Source organism: Peromyscus leucopus, chromosome 19 (genome assembly GCF_004664715.2).
Source record: "Peromyscus leucopus breed LL Stock chromosome 19, UCI_PerLeu_2.1, whole genome shotgun sequence".
NCBI classification, from domain to species: domain Eukaryota; kingdom Metazoa; phylum Chordata; class Mammalia; order Rodentia; family Cricetidae; genus Peromyscus; species Peromyscus leucopus.
In genome coordinates this window covers 3107824-3131436 of record NC_051079.1, presented here as the reverse complement: position 1 = coordinate 3131436, position 23613 = coordinate 3107824, and the positions used below count along the sequence as shown (strand labels likewise).

Below are 23613 nucleotides of genomic sequence, written 5' to 3'. Positions count from 1 at the left end.
TGTTCCGTAGTCTACCCTACAGGCTGGCTATCCTATAAGAATATTCCAGTCTTAATTTGCTCATCATCTGGCCCAGGTGAAGCATCTCACGCCGATCACTACACAGGTGATCCGCACATGGGTGTGACATCCCTTGTCCTCCATCCAGTCGTTTAAACAGCTTGAGGGTTTTTATTTTTCATTGAGAAGGGAAGATACAGGAGAAATGAGATGCTTCACTGTGGTGACCTGGTTTGAAAGACTTTTTATAAAGAATCCAGTCCTCAAAACATGTCAGAGCCAGTGATGAAAATATAACTCAGCCACCGGCCCCTTTAATCCTGGTCCAGAGTGCGCCTGTCAGCTCTGCAGAATGCCACCATCTCTGCCACTGCCGTCATTCTGTGCTGGAAAGCCCAGTCCCTTGCCTCTCATCAGAAAGATGTATTTGGCCAAGTTCTAAAGAAGCACTCCTGACTTCTTACTGGGTCCCAGAAGAAACTGCTCACTCAGAAAGGGTAAGGTAGATCATTCCAGAAACTATTAAGACAGGATTCAAAAAGTGCTATGTGACCTCTGACCCTAGCATCTCTTTCTGAGAGGACCCCATTGCACTGTTGACGAGGACAGGCCACCAGAGGCTTTCTGGGTGCTTTCTTAACACCTCTCCCAAGTCCTCCTCTTCCTCTGAGGGCAAGCCTATCCTTCATCCCACATGCCAACCTGCCCAGAATAGAAAAACCCACACCAAGGGTCCCTGAACTCAAAGCAATGAATCAGCAGGACGACAAGATTAGGGTAGAAACTAGAAGAGAAAAGTTAGAATTCTGTAAAATCTTGGTTGGAAAATGATTCAAAGGAACCAACTTTTAGTTTTAAATAAGTCTAGTGGACTATTCCACATTAGGGTGACCACAGATAAGGAGAACAGAGTTTGGATGTTTTCCATAAAGAAATAATGTTTGAGGAAATAGGTATGCATATCCCAAATTGAACATAACATAGTGTGTGTTCATATATATGTATTAATATATACATATATATAAATGTGTGTGTTTTTATGTGTCGGTTTGAATTTTTGAAAAAAAAATTACAAAAGCCTAAGAAATAAAGTCCTAAGCCAAAACTTAGTCTAAACATCGGGGCTTGGTACCATGTGCACACAGTGTCCACTCCAGAGGAGAGACTAGTGTCCTTCGGTTGTTCTGATTAAAGAAAAATCCTGTTCCAGCAAAAAAGAAAAACCCGGGGCTTAGACCGGGGATGCAGCTCTGTGGTGGAGTGCTTGCCACACATGGACAGCATGCCTGAGTTCACTTCCCACCACCACACTCAAACACGAAAGCTAAAGATGTGGGTCACTGGGCACAGGGCACATGCCTGCAAATCCTTCGCTCTGCAGGCAAAGGCAGAGGGCAATGAAGGATTGAGACCAGCCTAGTCTGTGGTGAGTCCAGACCAGCCGTGGAGACAGACCCCATCTCAGTGAAACAACCAGAAAGACCTGGGTCACCGACAACTTAGAAGAAAACAATAAACAAGAAGAAGATGGAAGCCCTGCACCTCAATCTTACACTGGGGAGCTGAGGAGACAGCCCAGACAGAAAAATGCCTGCTGCACAAGTCTGAGGACCTACATTCAGATCCCAGCCCCTCGTGGGAGCCCTGCCTGTTTGTGCCCATCAAAGACCTAGAACTGGGTGTGGGCGGGAGGGCAAAGACAGAAGGATCCCAGCGCTCTCTGCTCAGTCAGTCAGCTCAGGGTTCAGTGAGAGCTAATTTCATATCTTCAGTAACCATGTAAGAGCCAGGCATGGCCATGAACATCATTAACCACAGAACTGAAGGCAGGGAAGGAAAGGGAGGATCCTCAGAGCTCTCTGGCTGGCCAGACTAGCCTATCAGTGAGCTCAGGGATCATGGAGAGACCCTCCTCAAAAGACGAATTAGAGAACAAACAATAAGGAAAGACAGCCAACACTGCCCTCTCAACTCCATGAGTACATGCACACATGTGGACACATACACACACACACACACACACACACACGGACACGGACACGGACACGGACACGGACGGACACACACACGGACACACACACGGACACACACACGGACACACACACAAGCATACGCACATACATACAAAAAATATTTTATACTAATAAAATTTTTGGCAGCTTAGAACACGATTTCCAGTCCTTATGGATTTAGTTATCATTCCCTAGTGGGCTTAACGTGTAGAACTTGAGCCCGAATTGCTACTGAAGAACGTTTTATCCCCACTTAGCATCTGTAAATAGAACTGGCAGTGATTATGAATTGGTTGATGACAGGCACCATGGTGGACTTCTCCTGCCTCCACTAGGCAGGAGTTTCAGTTAAGTTTCAGTTTCTGATAAGGCAGAGGAGGGAGATATTGCAGATCAGGAATGATTCAGCACTTACAGTCCCAGCCAATAAGAAACATACTAATGTGGCTGCTACTCTCTTGGCCAATCATGTTTAGGATGACCTAATCCCCTCCTGGTTGTCTATAAAAGGAGCCTGCAAGCTTCTCTGGGAGTTGTCACCATGTTGTTGAGTGGCCGACCCGTGCATGCAGGAACTCTCCTCTTGACAGATAAATGCTCTTGTTTTTGCATACGAGTGGTGGTCCTTTGTGGGGTGATCTGTGAACCCTAATAGTTGAAACCCCATAAATTCCAGTTTAGTGGTTTGAAGAGAAATGTCCCCCATAGGCTCAGGTACTTAGACACTTGGTTTCCTGTTGGTGGCGCTGTTTGGGAGGACTGTAGACCCTTTATCAGACGCAGCCTTACTGAAGAAAGCACATCACTGGAGGTGGGCTTTGAGAGTTTATAGTCTCGCTGCACTTCCAGTGTGCTCTTGGCTTTCTGTGTGTAATTAGAGATGTGATCTCTCAGCTTCTTCCTTGACCTCCTGCATTGGACTCTCCCTCTGGAACCCTAACCCCAAATAGACTCTTCCTGAAGTTGCTTTTGGTCATGGTATTTTATCACAGCAAACGAATGTAACACCCAGGATCTCTGAGCCCCATCCTATACCAAGTCTTGTGTTTTATCCTATCCTCTAGCTACTCTCAACTCTCAGGGAGTGTTTGTGTCTGGAGTCTGGTGGCCCGTAGAAAACCCCATTTCTTCATGCATGCCTTCTGTTTTGCCAATTTACAAGCAAATTGCTACAACATTTGACTCACTGAACTGAGCAGCCAGAGAACATACCTGACAAACCATGACAAAGGGAAATTGCATAGTCATGTTTACCTAAGGCAAAGAGAACTGAACTTTAATTACTGCCAGTAAATTCTCCAAATCCTCCTCTAATTGGTTGGCTAATTTTATTCTTTATTGGATAGTGACACATTTAATTAGTAATGGAGTACAAAATGATGCCATAATAAGTGTATGCACTGTGAAACCAGTAGGACTTGGCACAGTAGTAACAACGGTACTGAGGAAGTGTTTGTGTGGTACTGGGGTTAAAGACATGACCTCACACTAGTACTCTGCCATGGAGCCACCCCCTCCCCCACCCCACCTACAGTGTGAGACTACTGAGTTAAGCTTGTTCACATCACCTAAAATACCAACCACTTATTCTTCCTGTCCAACTGAGACAATATATTCCTTGATGGACATCTCCCTGCTCCCCCATTCTCCAGCTCTGGCTACTGCCTTTCTGGTCTTATAAGGATTAAAGAGTCAATTACTCAAGTGATGTCACAGTAAATAGGTGTGCCTACATCAGAGCACCTCAACACAGGAAGGAGATGAAGGTCTGGAGACAGCTGTGTATTTTTGACATCTGTGTATTTCTAGAAGCCATAATGATGGCCAAAGGTACTGGCTCAGCATTTTCAGTTTTACCAGCGTGTTTATTTTGAGAATCGGCTGTCACATGAAGTTTGACTTCAAACCAGCCCAGCCTCAGATCAAAGATTCTTAGAACATCCTCTGACCTTTACTATCTCTACTTCCTGAATACTAAAGCCTCTAGAGTGTGGATACTCATTTAGTTGATTTATTTGGGGGGGTCAGGTTTTCGTGCAGTCTAGGCTGGCCTTGAATTCCTAATCCTCTTGCCTCTACCTCCCAAGTGCTAGGACTACAGATGTATGCCGCAAGATGTCCTATTGCTTGTCACAATGACAAGCCCATACAACAGCATCCACCTGATCTCTGAGAAAGATTGCAGCCAAGTTCTGGGGTTTGGAGTCTGTCCTCTGGGTATTGTGGGTGCCACACGGGGTCCTTCAGCACCTGCCCAGAGTCTGGCTAGAGACAGGCTATCTGTCCTTCCTCTGTTTGACTTCTGGGAACCTAAATGTCCTTCCTGTCACCTGAACGTTTCTGTGAACGGAATGCGACTCTTACTTGAAATGCTTCAGGTGCCAATTTTCCCAGCTCCCTACAGGGAAGGCAGATGGGCCCATGCCTTGGGCTCAGTGCACTGATGTCTCCTTCCAAGACTTTGCATCTAGAGCAAGAAACACAAAAAGGCAGACACTAAAAGGTTCTTTCCAGAAGCAGGGCAGATAGCACTGTCTGGCTTCTGGGGACAATGGCTGATCCCAGCAGGGGCCTACTGAGCCCAGGATCTAGACCCAGGGCTAACCAAGGGATCAGGACAAGTGGCAGCAAGCAGCATCTAGCCTCAGCAGTGACCTTGAAGATGGACTCCAGGCTTTCCACTGCCTTTCTGGTTCTGACTGTGCAGCTTCCTGGGTCCTGACCCTGATTGTCTTTGTTCCCCAACTCCCACTGCTGTGGAAGAAGCACTCTTGAAGGCTGCTTTTTCTCTGTTGCCAGTAATACATGTGCATACACACACACACACACACACACACACACACACACACACACACACCTTCTCTTATACAAATCTGACTACGGTAGCATCTGCACACACACCCTGCTTACCTCTGAACCAGGGGAGGGAAAAACTGTCTGTCAAAAGCTCATCCCACATTCCAAATCTCACTCTCCTGGCCTTCTATGGAGTCATGCCATTGGCTTTTAAATGTGTCTGTCATTTCACAAAAGAGAAAAACTGTCTTGTTCCAGTCACACTCCTTCTTTCCCACCTTCCACACCTCTCCTATCCCATGTAGCTCCAAACTGCCATGAGCTAGCTCATCCCCTTCTCTCCTCCAACTGCCCAAGATCCTTTCCCCATCTACATTCACTTCCATCGTATGGTACTGACAACCACGTCTCCCTCCAGCCAACTTCACAGCCATACACTCAGGTGTCGACTGGATATCCCACTTAGGGGAGCCTCACTTCCCCTCAACTCCAAGTGACCCCCACTGAAGCCTAACTGCAGCCCCCAAGATGCCTGCTAACACTCCTGCTCAACCTTCAGGTCCCGGCTCTGCCATTGCTCCCTGATTAGATGTCTGCATCTGCTTCAAAAGTGCTGTGCAAAAACAAGCAACCTCACAAAAGCAATTAAGGAAGTGTCTGCCCTGAGGACGCAGGGTGTAGTCTGGGTTATCCCGGGCAGGAACATTTGGCACCCGGAGCCTTCAGTCAGGACACAGCCTGCGTTTTACTTGGACGAAGGCATTGCTGGTAGGCGGCCAGAACTTAAGGAGTGTGCTTATTTGGCATAAAACAAGTCCCTGCCACTGTAGGAAGGGCATCCCAGGGGACTATCGAACAGTGAACTTGCCTGTGTCCCAGATGTTCCCACCTGGCTGTCCTGGATTTTGTGAAGACCCCCAGCAGGCATTCTTCACGGCAGGACCATGTGTGGGAAATGTGCAGGAAAGCTCGGGGGTAGCAAAACGGGGGGCAGGTAGATGGCTGGCCATGAGCCCCACACCCTCCATACCTGATGGGTACCAGAAGTGGGTCTGTGCCCAGCTGAGCCTTGGTCAGAAGTTGAGGTCAGTTGCCGGGAATCCATCTGGGAGATGTTATATTTAGACATGAGGATGTACCAGAGAGGGGACATAAAGTAGAAAGGAGCCAAGGAGGTGGGCAGGGCGGCCAGACAGACCCACCACATAGGATGTGGGATAAATGGGGAACTAGAACCAGTAGCCCGAGGAGAATTGGCTCCAGGCATCCTGGTAGGTGTGCGAGCAGTTTTAATCTCCCCCACACTGGCTGAGAAGGGGACTCAGTGCGGAGAAACATCATCTGTGCCAGCAAAGAGCATAGAGAAAACCCAGTCCAGCCTCACCACCCACAGGATGAGGTCTGCATCTGAGGAAGGGTAAGCATTAGTAAGCAGCTAAGGATTCTACAAGAGAGAGACAGGCTATTGTGGGTTGAACCCCAAATTCCGTCACTCCAGCCTCCACACCAGGGCTGGCTCTGCTCACTCTCCAAGAGCGAAACCTAGAGCCTGCCAATCCTCTCAATTATCTGTCTTTGTCCCCAAAGTAGCTGTGTTCCCTACACCCCAAATACTACACAGGTACGAAGGGATTTTCTCCTAAAGCTCAGGGTTGGTTCATCTGGCAACCACGTATAAAAGCTTCCATAGCTGCAGCAGAAGATCCTGTGCTTTTGAAGCTGAGGGGATAATTCTTAGTAGATATTTTCTTAGAAAAATACAATACTAATTCTAAATATTTTGTATGGCTTTCAGCATAAAACATTTATACCTGAATGTTTTACACCATGGTAATATTATATCCAATAATAGAACACGGAAATTCAATCTCACTAATGACCATACAAATGCCACCTCTGGAACCATCAGAACAAGAAAGCAGAGTCATGGATGAACATGGATGGGGTTTCAATAATGTGAGGCGTATGCTCACACGACATCAAACTAGACGCAATAGCCCATTTACATACATGAAAAGCAGTATGTTAGACAACATTCCATGTTCTATGGTCAGTGTATCGTGTCATAAGAACTGAGACTGTTGGATCTGGAACCAGACCCTGTGACCTCTGAAGAGGTCAAGTTGTGGGGCCACTTTATCCCTCTGCGCTTCAGTGCTCGTCTGTAAGGGAATAGTCCTTACTGTTGGCGCGAAATTTCAAAAGGGTCTGCTGAGAATGCATCCCTCGTCCCTATCCAGTATGAATCGAAACACCGGAGCTGGGCAGATGGGGAAGCGTTCCTTTTGTTTCTGATGAGGCTGATGGTAGAGTATGGAGCTGTGGCTGCTAATGGTAGTGTGATCAGATAGTGTATGTAGTGGGTAGCCATTCTAGGACAGCCTGTGGCCGGGCCCAGCGTGGCTGTGACCAGGTGTGCTCACTGCACACAGGTGTGGATGCTAAGGGTAAATCCTCATCTGTTTAGACCCAAACCTTCTCCTGGCTATCAGCACACACAGGTATCTTGCTGCTACTGGAATAATTTTAGAGCAAAAGAAAATTCCTTAGGAACAGCACAAAAGCTAGCAAGGTCTCAGCATCAAAAGATATTTTTGATCTAAGGGGAAAAAAATGAAATCAACTTAGAAACAGAGAGCTGGGCTGGAGGGGTTGCCCAGTGGGTAAGGGCGCCAGCCACCAAGCCTGACAACCTTAGTTTGCTCCCTGGAACCTATGTAGTATAGAAAGAGAATTGACTCACACGCGGTCTCCTCTGACCTCCACACATGCTCTGTGGCACATGTGTACCACACGGACACACACACACACACACACACATAAACGCACACTAACCAGTGGTTCTAACCTTCCTAACACAGCGACCCTTTAATACAGCTCCTCATGCTGTGGTGACCCACACCATAAGATTATCTTCCTTGCTACCTCCTAACTGTAATTTTGCTGCTGTTATGAGCCGGAATGTAAACATCAGACACAGCTAGGGGGTTGAGACCCACGGGTTGAGGTCCCCCGCTAAACAAACAAGAAAACTACATTTTACAGAAGGAAAAGAGAAAGCTAAATAACACCACCTCTTTATCCCCGGCAGGCTGTAGAGGGAAACCTATAACCTGGCACATTCCTCAAGCAGACTTTGATGCTGGTCATTCCACTCAACGCTGGCTTCTCTGCGACAATCCACTTGAACAGAAGCCCAAAAACCAGCTCTAGCCGGCCCGCAGAGCTCAAGTGTTTGCCACGGAACTGCACCGTGCTTCTTGAGGTGACTCATAAATGCTTCATGCTGCACAAGAAGTGTTTATATACGAAGATATGACTGCGTGGAAACAGTAAATATGCTCTACAGTTTCATCAATCCGGCCATTCTGTTAAAAGGCACAGTGGAGAGGGAGGGTTTAAGGCGTGTGTAAGGGTGGGAAGAAAACAGTGTGAGATGTCAAAGTCAAGGAGGAGGAGGAGGAAGGCAAGGGAAAATGGTGGGTAGGGATGGAACACACACGTACACGCACACACATATACACACACACACACACACTCACATGCACATGCATACACACACACACACATGCACACACACACACCTGAGTGAATTCTTCACCCCTGCCATGCCACCTCGATAATTTCCTTTCATTCTTCCAGAGATGTGCCCTGGGGATCTGGGGACCTTCCATCTGCAGACAAGTGTCCTCTGCAAGTTAGGGGCCGACTGTCACAATGTGTCCCACCAGTGCTGACTGCCACACAGTGTCACAACAGGAGACAGAGAACCTTCTAGAAACAAGTAACTGAAGCATGCTTGATAAAAACAACTTTTTAGAAGGCAGTAGGCTGGGAGAATGGAGGCCTTTCCATGATGGAAAAGAATCTGGGGCCTCAGAAGACCTAAGGACTGTCCCTACCCTGGGTCGGAAGGTACTGATGTTGTTACTAGGGCAAAGCTGGGGTCAGGGAGACACCCACAACCAGCAGAGGGAGCGAGTTTCCCAGATGGCCCAATATGCCTTGTCCTCATTACCTTGTGTGGACCCAGGAGGGGCCAGATTCCCAGAGGCTCATGTGGAGGAGCCTGTTGTCACTGTATGGAAGGAAGCCGTGTCCAGAACTGAGTGACTTGCTAACTTAGAGAGTAATGAGTTTAAACCTGGTCTTATGCTGTCAACATAGTGACCGACTAATAGGAGTAAACTGGGCAGCCCAGGCAAGATGCCAGGCCAACCTATTCCAAATGTGCTTGGCTCTCTGTGTCCATGGTTCCACTTCTGCAGATTGAATCAGCCGTTATTAAGTCTATCAGATCTGGGGGGAATACCGCCTCTTCACTGAGCATGTGCAGATAATGCAACATGAACACTGTACTGGGTATCACAGAGACGGTTCCAGGAAGACCATGCACAGGTTATATGCAAACAGCTCTCCATTTTCGGAAGGGACTTGAGCATCCATAGATTTAGGTTTCCATGCTGAACCACTAGACACCTTTAAGCCCAGTTCTGCCCAGGCCCTGAGCTGAGAGACAGTCAGGCCTGGCAATGTGGGCTCATGTCTTCCTCTATGACACAGGAGTTCACAAAACATCAGTCTTCCTTACATCCCTGACCACGGCTCCCTCTAGAGCAAGGAGGCTGGGCTCTGTCCTAGGTGTCCCTTACTTCACCTCAGCCGGGCAGTGAGCTCGGCTTCTCTGCGCCTCTGCTCACTGTCCCAGCTTCTCTCTCTCTCTCTCTCTCTCTCTCTCTCTCTCTCTCTCTCTCTCTCTCTCTCACCTACTTCACAGACTTTGCTAAAGCCTCAGTCTAGATTTCAACCGCCCAGGGCCCCCTGGGTCTGGCCATTTAGATGGACCCCGAAAGGGAGTCTCCCAGCTCTGGCTCCCCTTGCTTTCTCCATCCACCTCTCTGGGAGCTCCTGAGAAAAGCGTGGTAGCAGCAGGTGATGAGTGGTGAGAACCTGCTCAGCAAGGAGGATTGTGGGAGGCCAGGGAGAGAAGTGAACGCTCCAGCTGGCTGCTTTGTGACGCTGCAGGTCGGTGAGGAAGCTGTACCATCTCACTCGGGGTGTGTGTCACACGGGACGCTCCGTCTGGAATTCCTAAAGTCTGGAACATTTGGACTAGGGGTAGCTTGGGGGCTCACTCCTCAGAAAGAGAGAGGTGGAGCAGAAAACATCCTGGTGGTAAGGACTATGGCTGCTCATACTAAGGAAGAAGCCTAAGCAGGGCCAAGCATTCATAACTAATAAGTCTCTGTGTCACGGTTTGGGATCTGGTTTGTGGCCCAAAAGAAAAGGCCTGGTACACACAAGCCTATGATCTAAGTGAGAGTTATGGAAAAAAGTCAAAATCATAGATAATAACTCCAGCCAGAGAAGTACCTAGCATTTCAGTGATGTTTTTCCCCTTAACTTTGTTCTTGGTTTATATATAAATCATTCTTACTACAATATAACATCTTATCATACTAAATACATATCATGTGTATGTATATGTATACATATATTTTGTGCATATATATAACAAACAGTGTATACACACACACACACATTTTTTCTTTATAATAACACATGGATTTATTCAGAGCTTGGCTACAACCCTATGGCATCATTAGAATGTCTGTGTGTGAATGATTTTTTATTACACATCGAGATTCTTCTCCATTTTCTACAATTATAAACAAAGCTTGGCTAAATATCCTGGATTAAACACTTTAGTGTTTATCTCATTAATTTCTGCATGTGAAATTTCTGAAAACAGTCCTTCCGTACTAAGCATGGTAAGTTTCTTAAAGTATAGATCTTTGGGAAGATGTTCTGTCAGCCCTGAGTCCCCAGAATGTGGGGTGAATGTGTTTATAGACACTTCGCTCACTTGGAAGAGACAAGCTTCTAAGCTGGTGGTTCTCAACTTGTGGGTCATGATCCCTTTGGGATTTGAATGACCTTTTCACAAGGGTCACCTAAAACCATTGGAAAACACATTACAATTCATAACAGCATCAAAATTAGTTATGAAGTAGCAACAAAAAATAATTTTATGGTTGGGAGCTCTCCACAACATGAGGAACTGTATTAAAGGGCCACAGCATTAGGAAGGCTGAGAACCACTGCTCTAAGCTGAAGCCTGGTGGAAAGCCAGGGTAGGAAGGATGAACATCAGTCATCTTTCCCTCAAGGAATATTGTTAGTGCTTTATAATGCTCCAATGAGCACAAGAGTCTAACCATAGACAGTGAGTCCTCCCTACTGACTAGGATCATCACTAGCCCCTAGACGCCTGGTCCCAGCTAGCCCCAGCCTATGCCTTCGCCTCCTTCCAGGCCTGACTACTCTCACAACCAAAGGCGAGATGCTTCCCAAGAACATGCTAAGTTTCCCTCTCTAACACCAGCACTGGGGAGGCTGAGGCAAAGAGGATTAGAGTTCAAGGCCAGCCTGAGCTACACTGTGGGTTCGAGGCCAGCCTAGATATGACCGTGTCTCTAAAGGAGGAGAGACAAGCCAGAAAACTGACTCAGTGGGGAACAGCACTTGGCTCCAGTCCTAACCACTGAGTCTGATCCCCAGGATCCATGTGGCAGAAAGAATGAACGGCTGAGGATGTCTTTCTGTACGCTGCAAATATGTGTTGCTCCCATTGGCTAATAAATAAGCTGCTTTGGCCTGTGGCAAGGCAACTTGGAGGTAGGTGGGAAATCCAAGGAGAGAGACAGGGAGGAGAAAGGAGGAGTAGAAGAGACGCCAGTCTGCCGCCCAAGGAGCAACAAGATGCCAGCAGACCAGTAATGCCACAGCCATGTGGCAACATAAAGATCAATAGGAATGGGTTCATTTAAGATGAAAGAACTAGCTAGCAAGAGGCCTGAGCCATAGGCCATACAGTTTGTGATTAATATAAGCCTCTGTGTGTTTACTTGGGACCGAGCAACTGGACCAGGCGGGACACGGGAAAACTTCCATCTACAAAAGAGCACATATGCCCACACAAATACACACAAAAAAGTAAAAATATAATTAAAGTATTTTTAAAGAAGAGAGGTGGTAAGAGGAGGGAAGGAGAGAAAGGGAGGAGGGGAGGGGAGGGGACGGGGGGAGGGGAGGGGAGGGGAGGAAAGAAGGCAGTAACTTCTTCATAGGTGAGGGGCAAGGCCACCCTGCAGAAAAAGGATGGAATGTAGGCAAAAGGTCATATGAGTCATGAAAAAGGATATAGAACTATTATTTTGCCAGTTTCAGCTCCATCATAGTTTTTTTGTTTTTGTTTTGTTTTGTTTTTTGTCGTGGCAGAAAAGTGAATAAAAACGTAATTACTAGTGAAAGTGTAAACCTGTTAACCGACATTTCGCAGCTCCAGGTTGGCCATTGTAACTTCGTGGAAATTCACTGAGATTTGGAACTGGGCAAATGTTTAAGTAGCTTCCTGAAACCTGCTCTGTGATGTTTTTATTGTGAGTTGATTAGAGTGATTTCATTTGCAAATAAAAATATTCTACATTTCCTTCCTTCCTTGCCAGTTCCCCAGCTGCTCGTATATATCTCCTCAATTGTATAGAAATAGGATTAACCTTCTTTTAATGCACAAAGACATAGTTTCTGTTTAGCTTTCTCTTCTCAGCATGACCCATGATCCTAAGTATTTACTGCCCTGTAAGAGCCTGCAAGACCTGGGCTGACTCAGCAGCCAGGAGCTTCCCTCCCGACGCCACACCCGGGTCTGCAGGCTTCCCGTGTGCTCCACACCCTGGCTCTCACTTCCCCTGGACAGAAAAACCCTCTGACTTTACAATGGCCTTGTCCTGCAAGGTGACCAAAGGCAGAGTCCTAGCTGTGGGTGAGCCAGGGCTTTCTGGTAAGTCACCAAGTGTGTCACAGTGGCCCCCACGGATCACTTTATCACATTAACTTCCCTATGTAGAGACTGAGAGAAAATTCCAGAAGGAAGCGCCTCATCCCCCAGTGTTGCTCCTTCCCAGTTCAGCTTTTATCCCTGCACATGTTTCTGAGGCATATGCTGTCTGCTCACAGCCCCTGACTGTTTGGACAGAAAATGCATTTAGTGTATTTTCTGTTTTATCTGTTGTATTTGTGGTGCAAGTTAGAAGGAAAATAAAATAAAAATGTTCTAGAGACCTTTCCAATTGAATAATCTGCAATTGCAGAAAAACATGTCATCAAATGGGAAATCAGAGGTGTTGGAGTCTACAGCGGCATGATCCAACGTTTGCTGGGAAATGGCACGCTCAGCCCAGGACTTCTCAGTCCTGTGGATTTAAAAGACCGTTGCTTGCACAGCCCCTGGCCTTGAGCTCGGGGTTCACATGGCCTTTGTAACACAGCACTGAGTGGAGGGCAGCGGCACTGGGTTATCTTGGGAAGAAGGCAGCCAGAGCAGGCAGGAAGGGAAGGGATTCTGAGGACTGTGAACTGTACCAGAAAATGGCTCAGAGGCAAGAGACAGCACAGGATGCTCGAGGAGCAAGGTTAAGCCTCTGCTGGCGTGGAACACAGTCTGCGGGAGAGGGCGCCACCAAGAAGTTGGCAGACAGACATTGTGGCTAACATCTACGATGTAAGCCCTTAGGAGGCTGAGGCAGGAGGACCGCATGTTTGTGATCAACCTGAGCTACACCATCTCTGAAAACGTAAAACTGCAGGGGGAGGGGGTGGAGAAGAGGAGTTGGTAAGCGGCTAGGCTTTGAAGGGCTCAGAAGTCTTGTCAGGAAAATGGCCGTTATTCTGTAACTAGAGGGAAGAAAGTGACTAGAAGATGCTAACCAATGTGTGCCTGACCAGCCTGCTCTGGTCTTTACTTCTCCTTGGAAGCCATGAGAATATGGTAGGTGGACCCTTAAAAGATGGCCGACTTCTCATCTCACCCGTAGGGATTCTGACCTTCAGCCAACTGCAAAACAGGGTGAGGTGAGAGCGGAAGCTGGAAATAAGTGAAGACTGATGAAACCCACTGTGAAAGGAGTTGTCAAGAGCCGAGTCAGGATCGCATAGCGAGAGAGGAGAGAAGCCAGAATCCAGAGAGCTTCAGAAGCAAGACATGGGCGAGGACACGGCTCTCCTGTGGAGTGCTTTCTCACCGCACACAAAGCTCTGGGCTCAATTCCCACGCCGTACCTGTAACCCCAGTATTTGGGAGGTGGAGGCAGCCAGATCAGATGTAGGGGACCAGCCCCCACACTTACTTACCCCAAAACTCTTGAGGAATGAGGGATAAGAGAGAGTTAAGAAGCAGAGAGAAAACACAGGATAGACTTGGGCGGGCTTAGATCCTTCTCCAAACGGGTCCAGAACTTTATTCCAAAGGTCTATTTATAATAATGCCAAGGGAGGGAGAAAAAGACCTCCCTCTTGCTAGTTAGACCCTCACAAATACCGGGCCTGTGGTCATATCAACCTCCCATGCAGTCCTGCTGGGTACAGCCACTAGGAAACCTAGTGGACTCCAACAATCAGAGAAGTTGAAACTCATTCTCAGCTACATAAAAAGCCCAAGATCAGCCAGGGAGGAAGGCACCGAGATGTACTAAATGTCAGGGAGTAGGTGGTGGAGCATTTGCCTGGCATGTATGAGGTCCTACATTCCATTCCCAGACCCACAAATGTAAGAAGAGTAAAGTAGGGTAAGGAGAGGGAACTAGAGAGACGTGGAAGGCACGGACCCGTGTGTGGGTAAACTGCCCTCAGATGAAGAGAGATGTGGAAGGCATGGACCCGTGTGTGGGTAAACCCGCCCTCAGATGAAGCATCTACCCATTCCTGTGCTAGAAACACCCCTGTGGTGATTTCATAGCATATTTATTAATAGCAAGTTGCTCCAAACATAATCTATGTTTTCTAATTGTGTTACTGCTACCGAATAGTTAGAGTCTGTTGCCTATGACCTGGTGTCATAGTGGAACCCATCCTCTAACTGCGGAGCTAAAACTGGCCTGCTCCATGCAGAGATTCCGACTCACAGCAACCTGCTTCTTCTCATTGTTTCTGTTCCCTGACAAAAGACAACTGATCCAGGTTCACCTTCTGTTCACTCTACACAAACTGCAAAACCTTTACTGAGCATCTGCTGCAGGTTAAACATTGTACAAGGCATTAGATGAGAAAGGAACCTCACAGGCGGATACAAGATGACACTCCCCGGCTTCCTGAAGCTACAGCCGGGGACAGTTGCTAAGGAACCCTTTTGGTTTTGATGAGGTGGAAACCAGGTATTGTCCACCTTCGGGATGGTGCTGCATCTGTGCAGGGGTCCAGTCCTTCTGAGGGCAGGGACAGGGTTTATTTCATTCTGTTTTGTTTTCACATAGTAGCAACAGCCTACATAACAGGTACAGAAAAGCCTTACAAGTCTTCTTGAGGTGAATTCCCGGACAACAGGTACAGCTTGCTCCCTCTGGTTCCTAGACACTCTCTCCATCCTGATGGACAGCCAATTCTTCACAACATCCAAGATCCCCTTATTTCAGGGAGCACAGAGGAACGCCCACATGTTCTCTCAATGTATCCTTAGACCCCAGCCTGAGGGAGCAGGCAAGTGGGTGACGGGTTCATAGTAAGACTCACTTGCAGGAAGTCCATGTGTATAACACCAAGACACCCTGCCCACCAGGGCACCTGGAAGACACAAATGTCCCTGGGCCTCCAAGACTCTGCTTGCAACAGCCAAACACCGCATTTCACTTTAAACGCAAAAGCAAACTGATCATAGCTGGTTAGATGACCTAATGTTTCCCATAAGACACAGCGTTCTCGCTGGATTTATAGCCTGAAACTCATAAATAACACACAATGTGATGAACTTGCAAAACCCCAGGAAACACCACGACTTCAGCAGATCACGGGCAAAGATACAAACCTGAAGATTGACCTGAAGATGCTAACTTAGGTAAAACACAGTGAAAAGTCACCAACCAGCAGGGGCAGTGGGAGGGAGACTTGAGTTGGACATAATATGTTCTATACGTATATGAAGTTGTCAAAAGAATTTAAAATATTGTTTTAAAGAAAACATGCACACGTGGTGGGGAGAGGATGGGTCACCGGCTAGTGCCGAAGGCGGCAGAGTGATCTACTCGCCTCTGACAACATAAGCCGTCAAACTGACTCCAGCTCTTCACAGACAAACTTCACCTTTCAGCAAGTTGAGAAAAGTTGATTTGGTCGAGACAAGTCAGTGATCCGTTTTATTTCCCAATCATGCATCAAAATTCACACTTCCCTAATTCTAAGACATTAATATGACTTTTAAATGGTGAAATCTGGCCTCTTGACGACATTTTTATGGTTAAGAAAATAGATCATATCAATGAGGCATAAAATATGAATTGCACATGACAGCACACGCTTCTTGACATACCGCACTGTGCCAACATAAAAGAGAGAAAATGTGTTCAGTCTGGGGTAATTCATATTACTTTTCCAGATCTTAAACGAAGAGTATTTTTTGTTTTCTAAAGGCACAAAAGTTATGAGTCTGTTCTTTTTAATAATATGTTCATTGAAATTCACTTCATTTTGTGTGGAGACCCACGGAGGCTTCCTAGTGAGAACTTACTCAGGGTCAGAGAATCTGGGCTTACTTTACCCAGCAGGACTGCATAATGGGAGAATTTGACCATGGGTGTGGTTACCAGGTCTTTGAAGGGTCTACAGTTGGCTGTACAGTGTGCTTTGATCTTGCAGGCAGGGATGTCTTTTGCTGTTCCCCTTGGCATTGATATAAAAAGCCCTTTTGAATAAATTCCTAGTGCAGCTGGGTATTGACCCAGGCCCTCCCGAAGCTATCCTGTGTCTCTGTCTTTCTCCTTGTCATCTAGGTCTGTCTTTCTACCTAATATTTCTTCATTCTCTCTCCTCCACCCAAGAACCCTTCAATAGGTCAGAGCAGGTCAGAGCTGGAATCCGGCAGACTCCCACAATTTTGTTAAATAAAAAAATAAATATTATCACTGCCCCAAAGAGGTCTGGAAATGAAGCCATTAACTCACTAAACCTCAACAGTCCTGTGGTTGCCTGGGTTTATAAACGAGGGAACTGAAGCACAGACCAGCTAGCTCATGTGTTGTAAAGGGCCACACAGCAAGTCAGCAGGATGCGAGGCACAGGCTGGGACAGGCTGACTGTAGACCACTGAGCCACCCACTGTACAAAGCCGCTCCTGGCCAGCCAAGAGGTGGGTGGACAGAGAGCCTTCATGAATATGCATGTTATGACTGATGTCTGTCAGACACCAGCAGATTACTAACTTGTTCCTATGTTGGTGTTTTCTGAATTTAAGTGTCTTAATTAGGGGTTCTTTAGCACATCAAAGGGGTGCTTTCAAAAGCAAGTCTTTTTCAAATGGCCTTTAAAAAGGCTATAAGTATAACTGGCATGGTTATGTTTGGTGAGAATCATTTTGATGGGTTAAAATTCCACGTTGCAGAAAGCCTCAGGTAAAAAGTGACGTAATAAAGGTTAGGCGTGCCCAGCCTGGGTCAGGCCCTGAGTACAATTCCCAGTGCCTGGGGGGAAAAAGTGACATGATTTGTACTGGTATATGCCTGTAGTCCTAGCATTTGGGAGGCTAAGGCAAGAAGATACTGAGTCCTAGGCTGAACGGATTACATAGCTAGACCTTTTCTCATTAAAAAAAAAAAAAAAAAGTGACAATAGGTAAATCTTGGTCATTACTGATAAAACCTGAATAAGCTTCAGGTTAGCTCTTTGGGAAAGAAAACTAATTCACACTGTTACTGAATCAGCGTACTACAGCCTTTGACCCATGATGAATCTCTGTGAATTAAATCACATGCAAATGGATGGGGAGATACTGTCAGGAGCGGCCTGCTCATCACAACAGAGAGTAAGGAGGCTGAGGGCCTTCTGTCATAAAACTAGGCCCACCCTGAATGAAAATGACATTCTAAGAAACCTCAGTATCTTTCGATTTTCAGGGAACAGCGAACATCTTTATCCATTTCTTTTTAGCAGAATTTTGTAGGTGAGCTGTGCTCTGCACACAACAGCGACAAGAACAGCCTGTTCGTCAGAGCAGCACTGGTGTTGTGTGGTATACGTGAGTGTTGACAACATCTGCCGGAGCCGCACCGGCAGCTGTGGTTCTTCCTCTCACGCACGGTGCTCACATGCAGGAGCGGCTGCTAAACGATGCTTTCCTCCACAAACCACATTTCTACTTTAGACCTATTAGCAGCCATTCTCCAGCTTTCTCCAGAAGCCCCAGCCCAAGCAGGCACCAAGCTAAGGTTTCTCTCTCTAGATCTGCCTCTCCACATTTCACACAAGCTGGAGCACATGGCCTCTTAACTGGCTTCCTTTACACACCATGATGTTTTCAAGATTTGCTCATGAAGCTTTCATGGAGATTTTACAGCTCTTACTGTTGGGTAACAACCCATTGTGTGCATATGATGTGTCTGGTTTACTCATTCATCAGTTGGCAGACCTTCGAGTGTCTTCCACTTTTAGCTGTTACAAACAGTGCTCCAATAAATGATCATAAGTACTCTGAAACAAAAACCCTCCATGAATAAATAAAACATACAACAAAGAACAAGTAGAAAAGGGAGCTGAAAAGCACAGGAGGCAAAGTTCAAATTTTCTCTGTAGGCCTGAGAATGTAATTGGGGCAAAATACAAAATAATCTGTGGATTTGAAGTCAGGACAAACCGTCTCAGCTGGGGAAAAAAGGAAAAGAATCAACTGGAAAATAAAGAAGAGCACAGCACCAGAGAACTGGAGAACAGTGACGGAAGAGCTGGCATTTGGGGCTGGGGAGGCAGCTGGGCGGTTAGGAGGGCTTGCTGCTCTTGTAGAGGACTCACGTTCAGTTCCCAGCACCCATGTCCAGTGGCTCACAGCAGCCTGTGACTCCAGCTCCTGAGGGCGAGGGTCTGACCTCTGCAGACACTTGCACACATGTGGTAAACACTAGCACCAACACACATGCACACATACACACAGAAAAAATTTAAAGCTAACATTTGTTGTCAGAATCCCAAAAGGAAACGTACTGAGAATTATTCAATGAAATAATTGAAATGTTCAAAGCAGATGGAAAGCTTAAGTCAACAGACTTGAGAAGCTGCTGGGAGAAGCCAGCACAGACGAGACCAAAGGAATCTACATTCAACTTCTACTTCTCCCCCAGAGAGCCCTCCAGAGCCACAGCACCAGACGTGCGGTCTTCCCACAGATGTTTCTGTCGACAGTGGTGCTCAAGCGTCTAGGGAGTCATCCCTAAGTCCTCCCTTTCCCTAACTCCACTACAATCCACTACGACATCACGGCAGCTTTATCATCCAATCACCGGCTCCCACGGCTGCTACCAGCACCTCCCTCATGGGCTGTGGTTGGTTATCTTCCTCCCACTCAGCTCCTTATCCGCCCCTACAGAACACCCAAAGAGATGACTTTAAGATACGCAGCGAGTGTCCATTCTAGACTCAAAACCCCCAGCTGACTCTCGCTTCATTTTCTGGTCACCTGTGGCTTGTTCCTCCTCGACCCCTTCTCCCTCTACCACCTCCTCCTTTGCTCATTCTGGTCTTCTGCTTTTCATATAAACTCTGTCTTAGGGGTTTGGGAGAGCTGTTCCCTTTGTCTGGGTGACACGCATCTGTGGTGATATTTTGTTTGTGCTTTAACAAATAAAGCTTGCCTGAAGACCAAAGGGCAGAGCTAGCCACTAGATAACCATAGAGTCTAGGCAGTGGTGGCGCACGCCTTTAATCCCAGCACTTGGGAGGCAGAGGCAGACGGATCTCTGTGAATTCAAGGCCAGCCTGGTCTACACAAGATTGATCCAGTCTGAATGAGAAACAAACATAACTTTAAACCCAGCACTAGGGAGGTGGAGACAGGAAGTGATATGGCTGGGTGGAGAGAGGAATATAAGGCAGGAGGAGACAGGAGTTCATCTCCCTTTCAGGCTGAGGATTTCATAGAGGTAAGAACTAGTGGCTGGCTGTTCTGCTTCTCTGATCTTTCAGCTTTCACCCTGATATCTGACTCCGGGTTATTATTAATAAGACCAATTAGGATCCGTGCTACAGACATCTATGTGCTTGACACAGCCTTTCACATGCTTCAGAACTCTGCTTCAACTGTAGTTCACAGTAACCTCTGCTCTGAAGAGCCAGAAAAAGCAGCAGCTACAATGGTCCCTGACACACAACACCTTAGCCTACTTGGCTTTTTCAGTCCTCCATTGCTCTTTTCAGTTTCAAACACACTACACGAGTTTACTATGTATACATTTAGGATCTGTGATATATCCCAGGTGCCTACTGCAGTGTTTGGCACATGGAAGAAATGTAATAAATACAGGTAAAAGGAAGAGTCTGAACTTCCTCAGGGAGAATAAGTTGTATTCATTTTCTGCTTGGGCATAACGACGTACCTTAAACTTAATGTCTTGAAATAACACATTTATTATTTCAAAGTACTGGCTAGGAGTCAGGCACGGCTTGGCCAAGTTCTCTGCTCAAGATCAAAAGTGCAATCAGGCTGTCGGCTGGACGCTGCTCTGTCGGCTGCTGGCTGGGGCCACCTTCAACTTTGGGAGCCTACTTTCAGATCCTTGCCCCCATGGTTGTCCCTAGGGGAAGTACACAACCTGACAGTGTCTGCCTTTCAGGCCAGTAGGGGAGTCTCGCAAGGGTCAAATGTCTCCCCTCAGAAGGTACAATCCCATTGGAAACTCTACTCATCAGAGAAAACTTCCCCATTTGAATCAACTGGCTTACGGAACCATAAATGCATTCACAAAAATTCCTCATGCTTGTCATACGATGCCACCTAAGTATGGGAGTCACATCTATGACAGTCACAATGCTGCCTGTGCTCAAGGGCAAGGGAATCGACTGTATGCTATATGCACCAGGGGCATCCATCCATCTTGGGACCCTCATAGCCTACACAGGATAGACCTCAAGCCTGCCTCCCTGTGGACCAGTTGGCCAAATAAGGCTCCAAATTATGGTATTCATTGTTCAGTGATTCAGAATTTCCAGGAAGAAGAATGCAATAAAAATATAATCACCACACCCATGTATTTGATGGCACTATTCACAATAGCCCAAAGCTGGAAGTAACCCAAGTATCCATCAATGGAGACATACAATGGTGGATAGAAATACATGGAATGCTATTCATTCAGCCCAGAGGAGGAAGGAAATGTTGGCACATGGTACAAAAGCTTGAAAGCTTAGGTTAGCCACAAAAAGGCAAGTTTTATATTTCACTTATGTGACAGTCCTAGAGATATCAGTCCCCAGCAAGTAGCACAATGGCTGCCTGGATTACAGGAGAGAGGGAGGAAGGGCCAGGTGGGGAGTTTCAGCTTTACAAGACAGAGAGGTGCAGACTGTGGACAGTGATGGTGTTTGTCCAGCAATGTCAGGGCAGTAAACGCCACTGAACAATACACTTAAACGGTGAAAATGATAACTTTATGTTTGCATTATGACACAAAATAATAACAAAGAATATTTTCACAATATTCACAACTCTATATTTATGTGTATGCATGTAGGTGCATGTGTGAGAGTATGTAGACACATATGTGCTCTTGTGTATGGAGGCCAGAGGTCAACACTGAGTCTCTTCCTCAATCATTCTCCATCTTCTTTTTTGAGGCAGGGTCTCTCACTGAACCCGGAGCTCGCTGATTTGACTAGGCTGGCTGGTCAGCAAACCCCAGGATTTTCCTGTCTCTACCTCCCCAGCACTGGATGACAGCCGCCACCATGCCTGGCTTTTATACTGATTCTGAGGGACTGACTCAGGTCCTTATCTCTGTGTGGCAGGCACTTTACCGACTGAGCTGGCTCTCCGATCCCCACCACTGTGTTTTAAACGTAATTCATAGACAAGGTGACTCGTGCTGGTCTGGGTTTTAAAGGAAGCAAATATCAATGTCATGGGTTGAAAACAATGGATTAAAACTAAAGTTTATTTTTGACCAATAAATTTTTCATGTCAGAAACCATCACAGAAACAGTGATCCAAACCAATATCCCGTTCCACTCAAAAGCCAAACTCACCTGACCCAGATCCAAGGTGAGGTTTACTTCGTTGTATTGTATGCCTGAAGAGAGAGGGGGACTTTGCCACCAACGTTCAGATCCATCAATCGCATGGGTGGCCAGATGTGCCTTCCTGGAATCCTCAGAATTACAATAGTCACAGAACTGGCCCTGAGGAGGAGAAGAAAAGGTCTTTTTAAACATTTCAAGGAATGTTTTTGCATCAGTTTAGCAAAAGAAATGGTCACACCAAGACTGCTGTCTGCTAGCTTACAGATGCTGTAGAGCTACATGGCAATATGCAGCTCTGAAGACCGCAATCAGGCAGGGATTTTCTTTTTCACTTGGTGTGAAACCATGTTACCTGTAGCTCAGGTTGTTTCCTTCTGTCCATCATAGCTCTGTGTACCTCGACTCACACAAGGCTCTACAAAAAGCTTTCTGTATTGGACATGCAAAGGTTTTCTCCTTAACACGCCCCCTGGACTCTAAATCCCCATCCTAGCAGTTCTGTGTGAGGCACTGGTACAGGGAGGATTCCCTTCACAATCCCAGCAGAGGCACTAAGTGTACAAACAAGAGCGGGGAAGCCTAGGACCCAGCAGGCGCCTCTGCACAGTATCCGATGCCGAGGTCTCAGGCGGAGCACAGTCCACCGTGGACTGCCTGGAGAGAGTGGAAAAGAGGTCTCTGGTAAATGGTCTCTAGCCTCAGACAAGAAAGTGTTCCAAGTTGAACAGCCAACATGAGCAAAGACGGGGGCCAGCCGGTCCCTACTGACCTAAGCACTGAAGGAGACTTCAGAGATCAATGGTGAGATGAGGTTGTGAGTGCTGAGTGAGAAGCAGCTCATTCAGTTGGTAAAGTGGAGTGTTTTTACCTGGGGTGATGTCTGGTGTTAGAATAGCCAGCCCCTAAATGAGCTGCTCTCTTTGGCAGGCAGATGGTTTTGATTTCTGTTTTGTTCTACTTTGTGCTTTTCAATGCAGAAGTTTACAGCTGTTTACCAGCCAAAGAGCTGAGCCTTGGTCTTCCCTGTGTTTGGAACACATACACACACACACACACACACACACACACACACACACACACACACACGTTGGTTTTTTGAGACAGGGTTTCTCTGTGTAGTCCTGGCTGTGCTGGAACTCACTTTGTAGACCAGGCTGGCCTTGAACTCACAGAGATCCACCTGCCTCTGCCTCCCGACATTGCCCAGCTCAGAGTCCTGCTTCCTCACCAGGGATGGACCTCAGAGACTGAACTACTCCACTCCAAACTAAGTTATCCCAGAGTATAAGCAGCATGAAAGAGAGGGAAGGCACAGGAGCAAAGTTACGCTCACCCCCTCCTCAGAAGCACGCTGTGACAAATGGGTAGCTCTTCCGGCATCTTCAGTAATTCTCAAATGTTCAGAGATAAGCTTGGCTCTGGTGTGGAGACAAATGTGCTCGTGCACAAAATGTTTTCATGTGGTGTACAACTGCTCCTTCCCATGTGCTGAGCTGTCTGTGCAGATGTTTATCTTTTGATATTACATAAAGACACTTCTAGGACTTCTCAGTAAGGCAGGCACTTTGGTGGATCTGAGGCAGTTGAGTATTTCCGCAGCGACTGTTTGTCGGGGTGGCAGAGCCAGGCGGATCTCTGTGAGTTCAAGGCCAGCCTGGACTACCAAGTGAGTTCCAGGAAAGGTGCAAAGTTACACAGAGAAACCCTGTCTTGAAAAACAAAACAAAACAAAAACAAAACAAACAAACAAACAAACAAA

At 46.8% G+C, this 23613-nt stretch overlaps 1 protein-coding gene and 1 long non-coding RNA gene across 2 annotated transcripts in view; one reads left to right on the top strand and one right to left on the bottom strand.

Moving 5' to 3' along the window:
* Lama3 (laminin subunit alpha 3) overlaps positions 1–23613 on the bottom strand; it is a 226397-nt gene that overhangs the window by 181061 nt on the left and 21723 nt on the right. The window contains 1 exon segment of the mRNA XM_028876683.2: positions 21861–22013. Coding sequence (XP_028732516.1) covers positions 21861–22013 — 153 coding nt within the window.
* On the top strand, positions 3600–8166 carry LOC119086243. The gene is made up of 2 exons (XR_005089467.1): positions 3600–3842; positions 7900–8166. It is a non-coding gene; the product is annotated as an uncharacterized LOC119086243 (long non-coding RNA).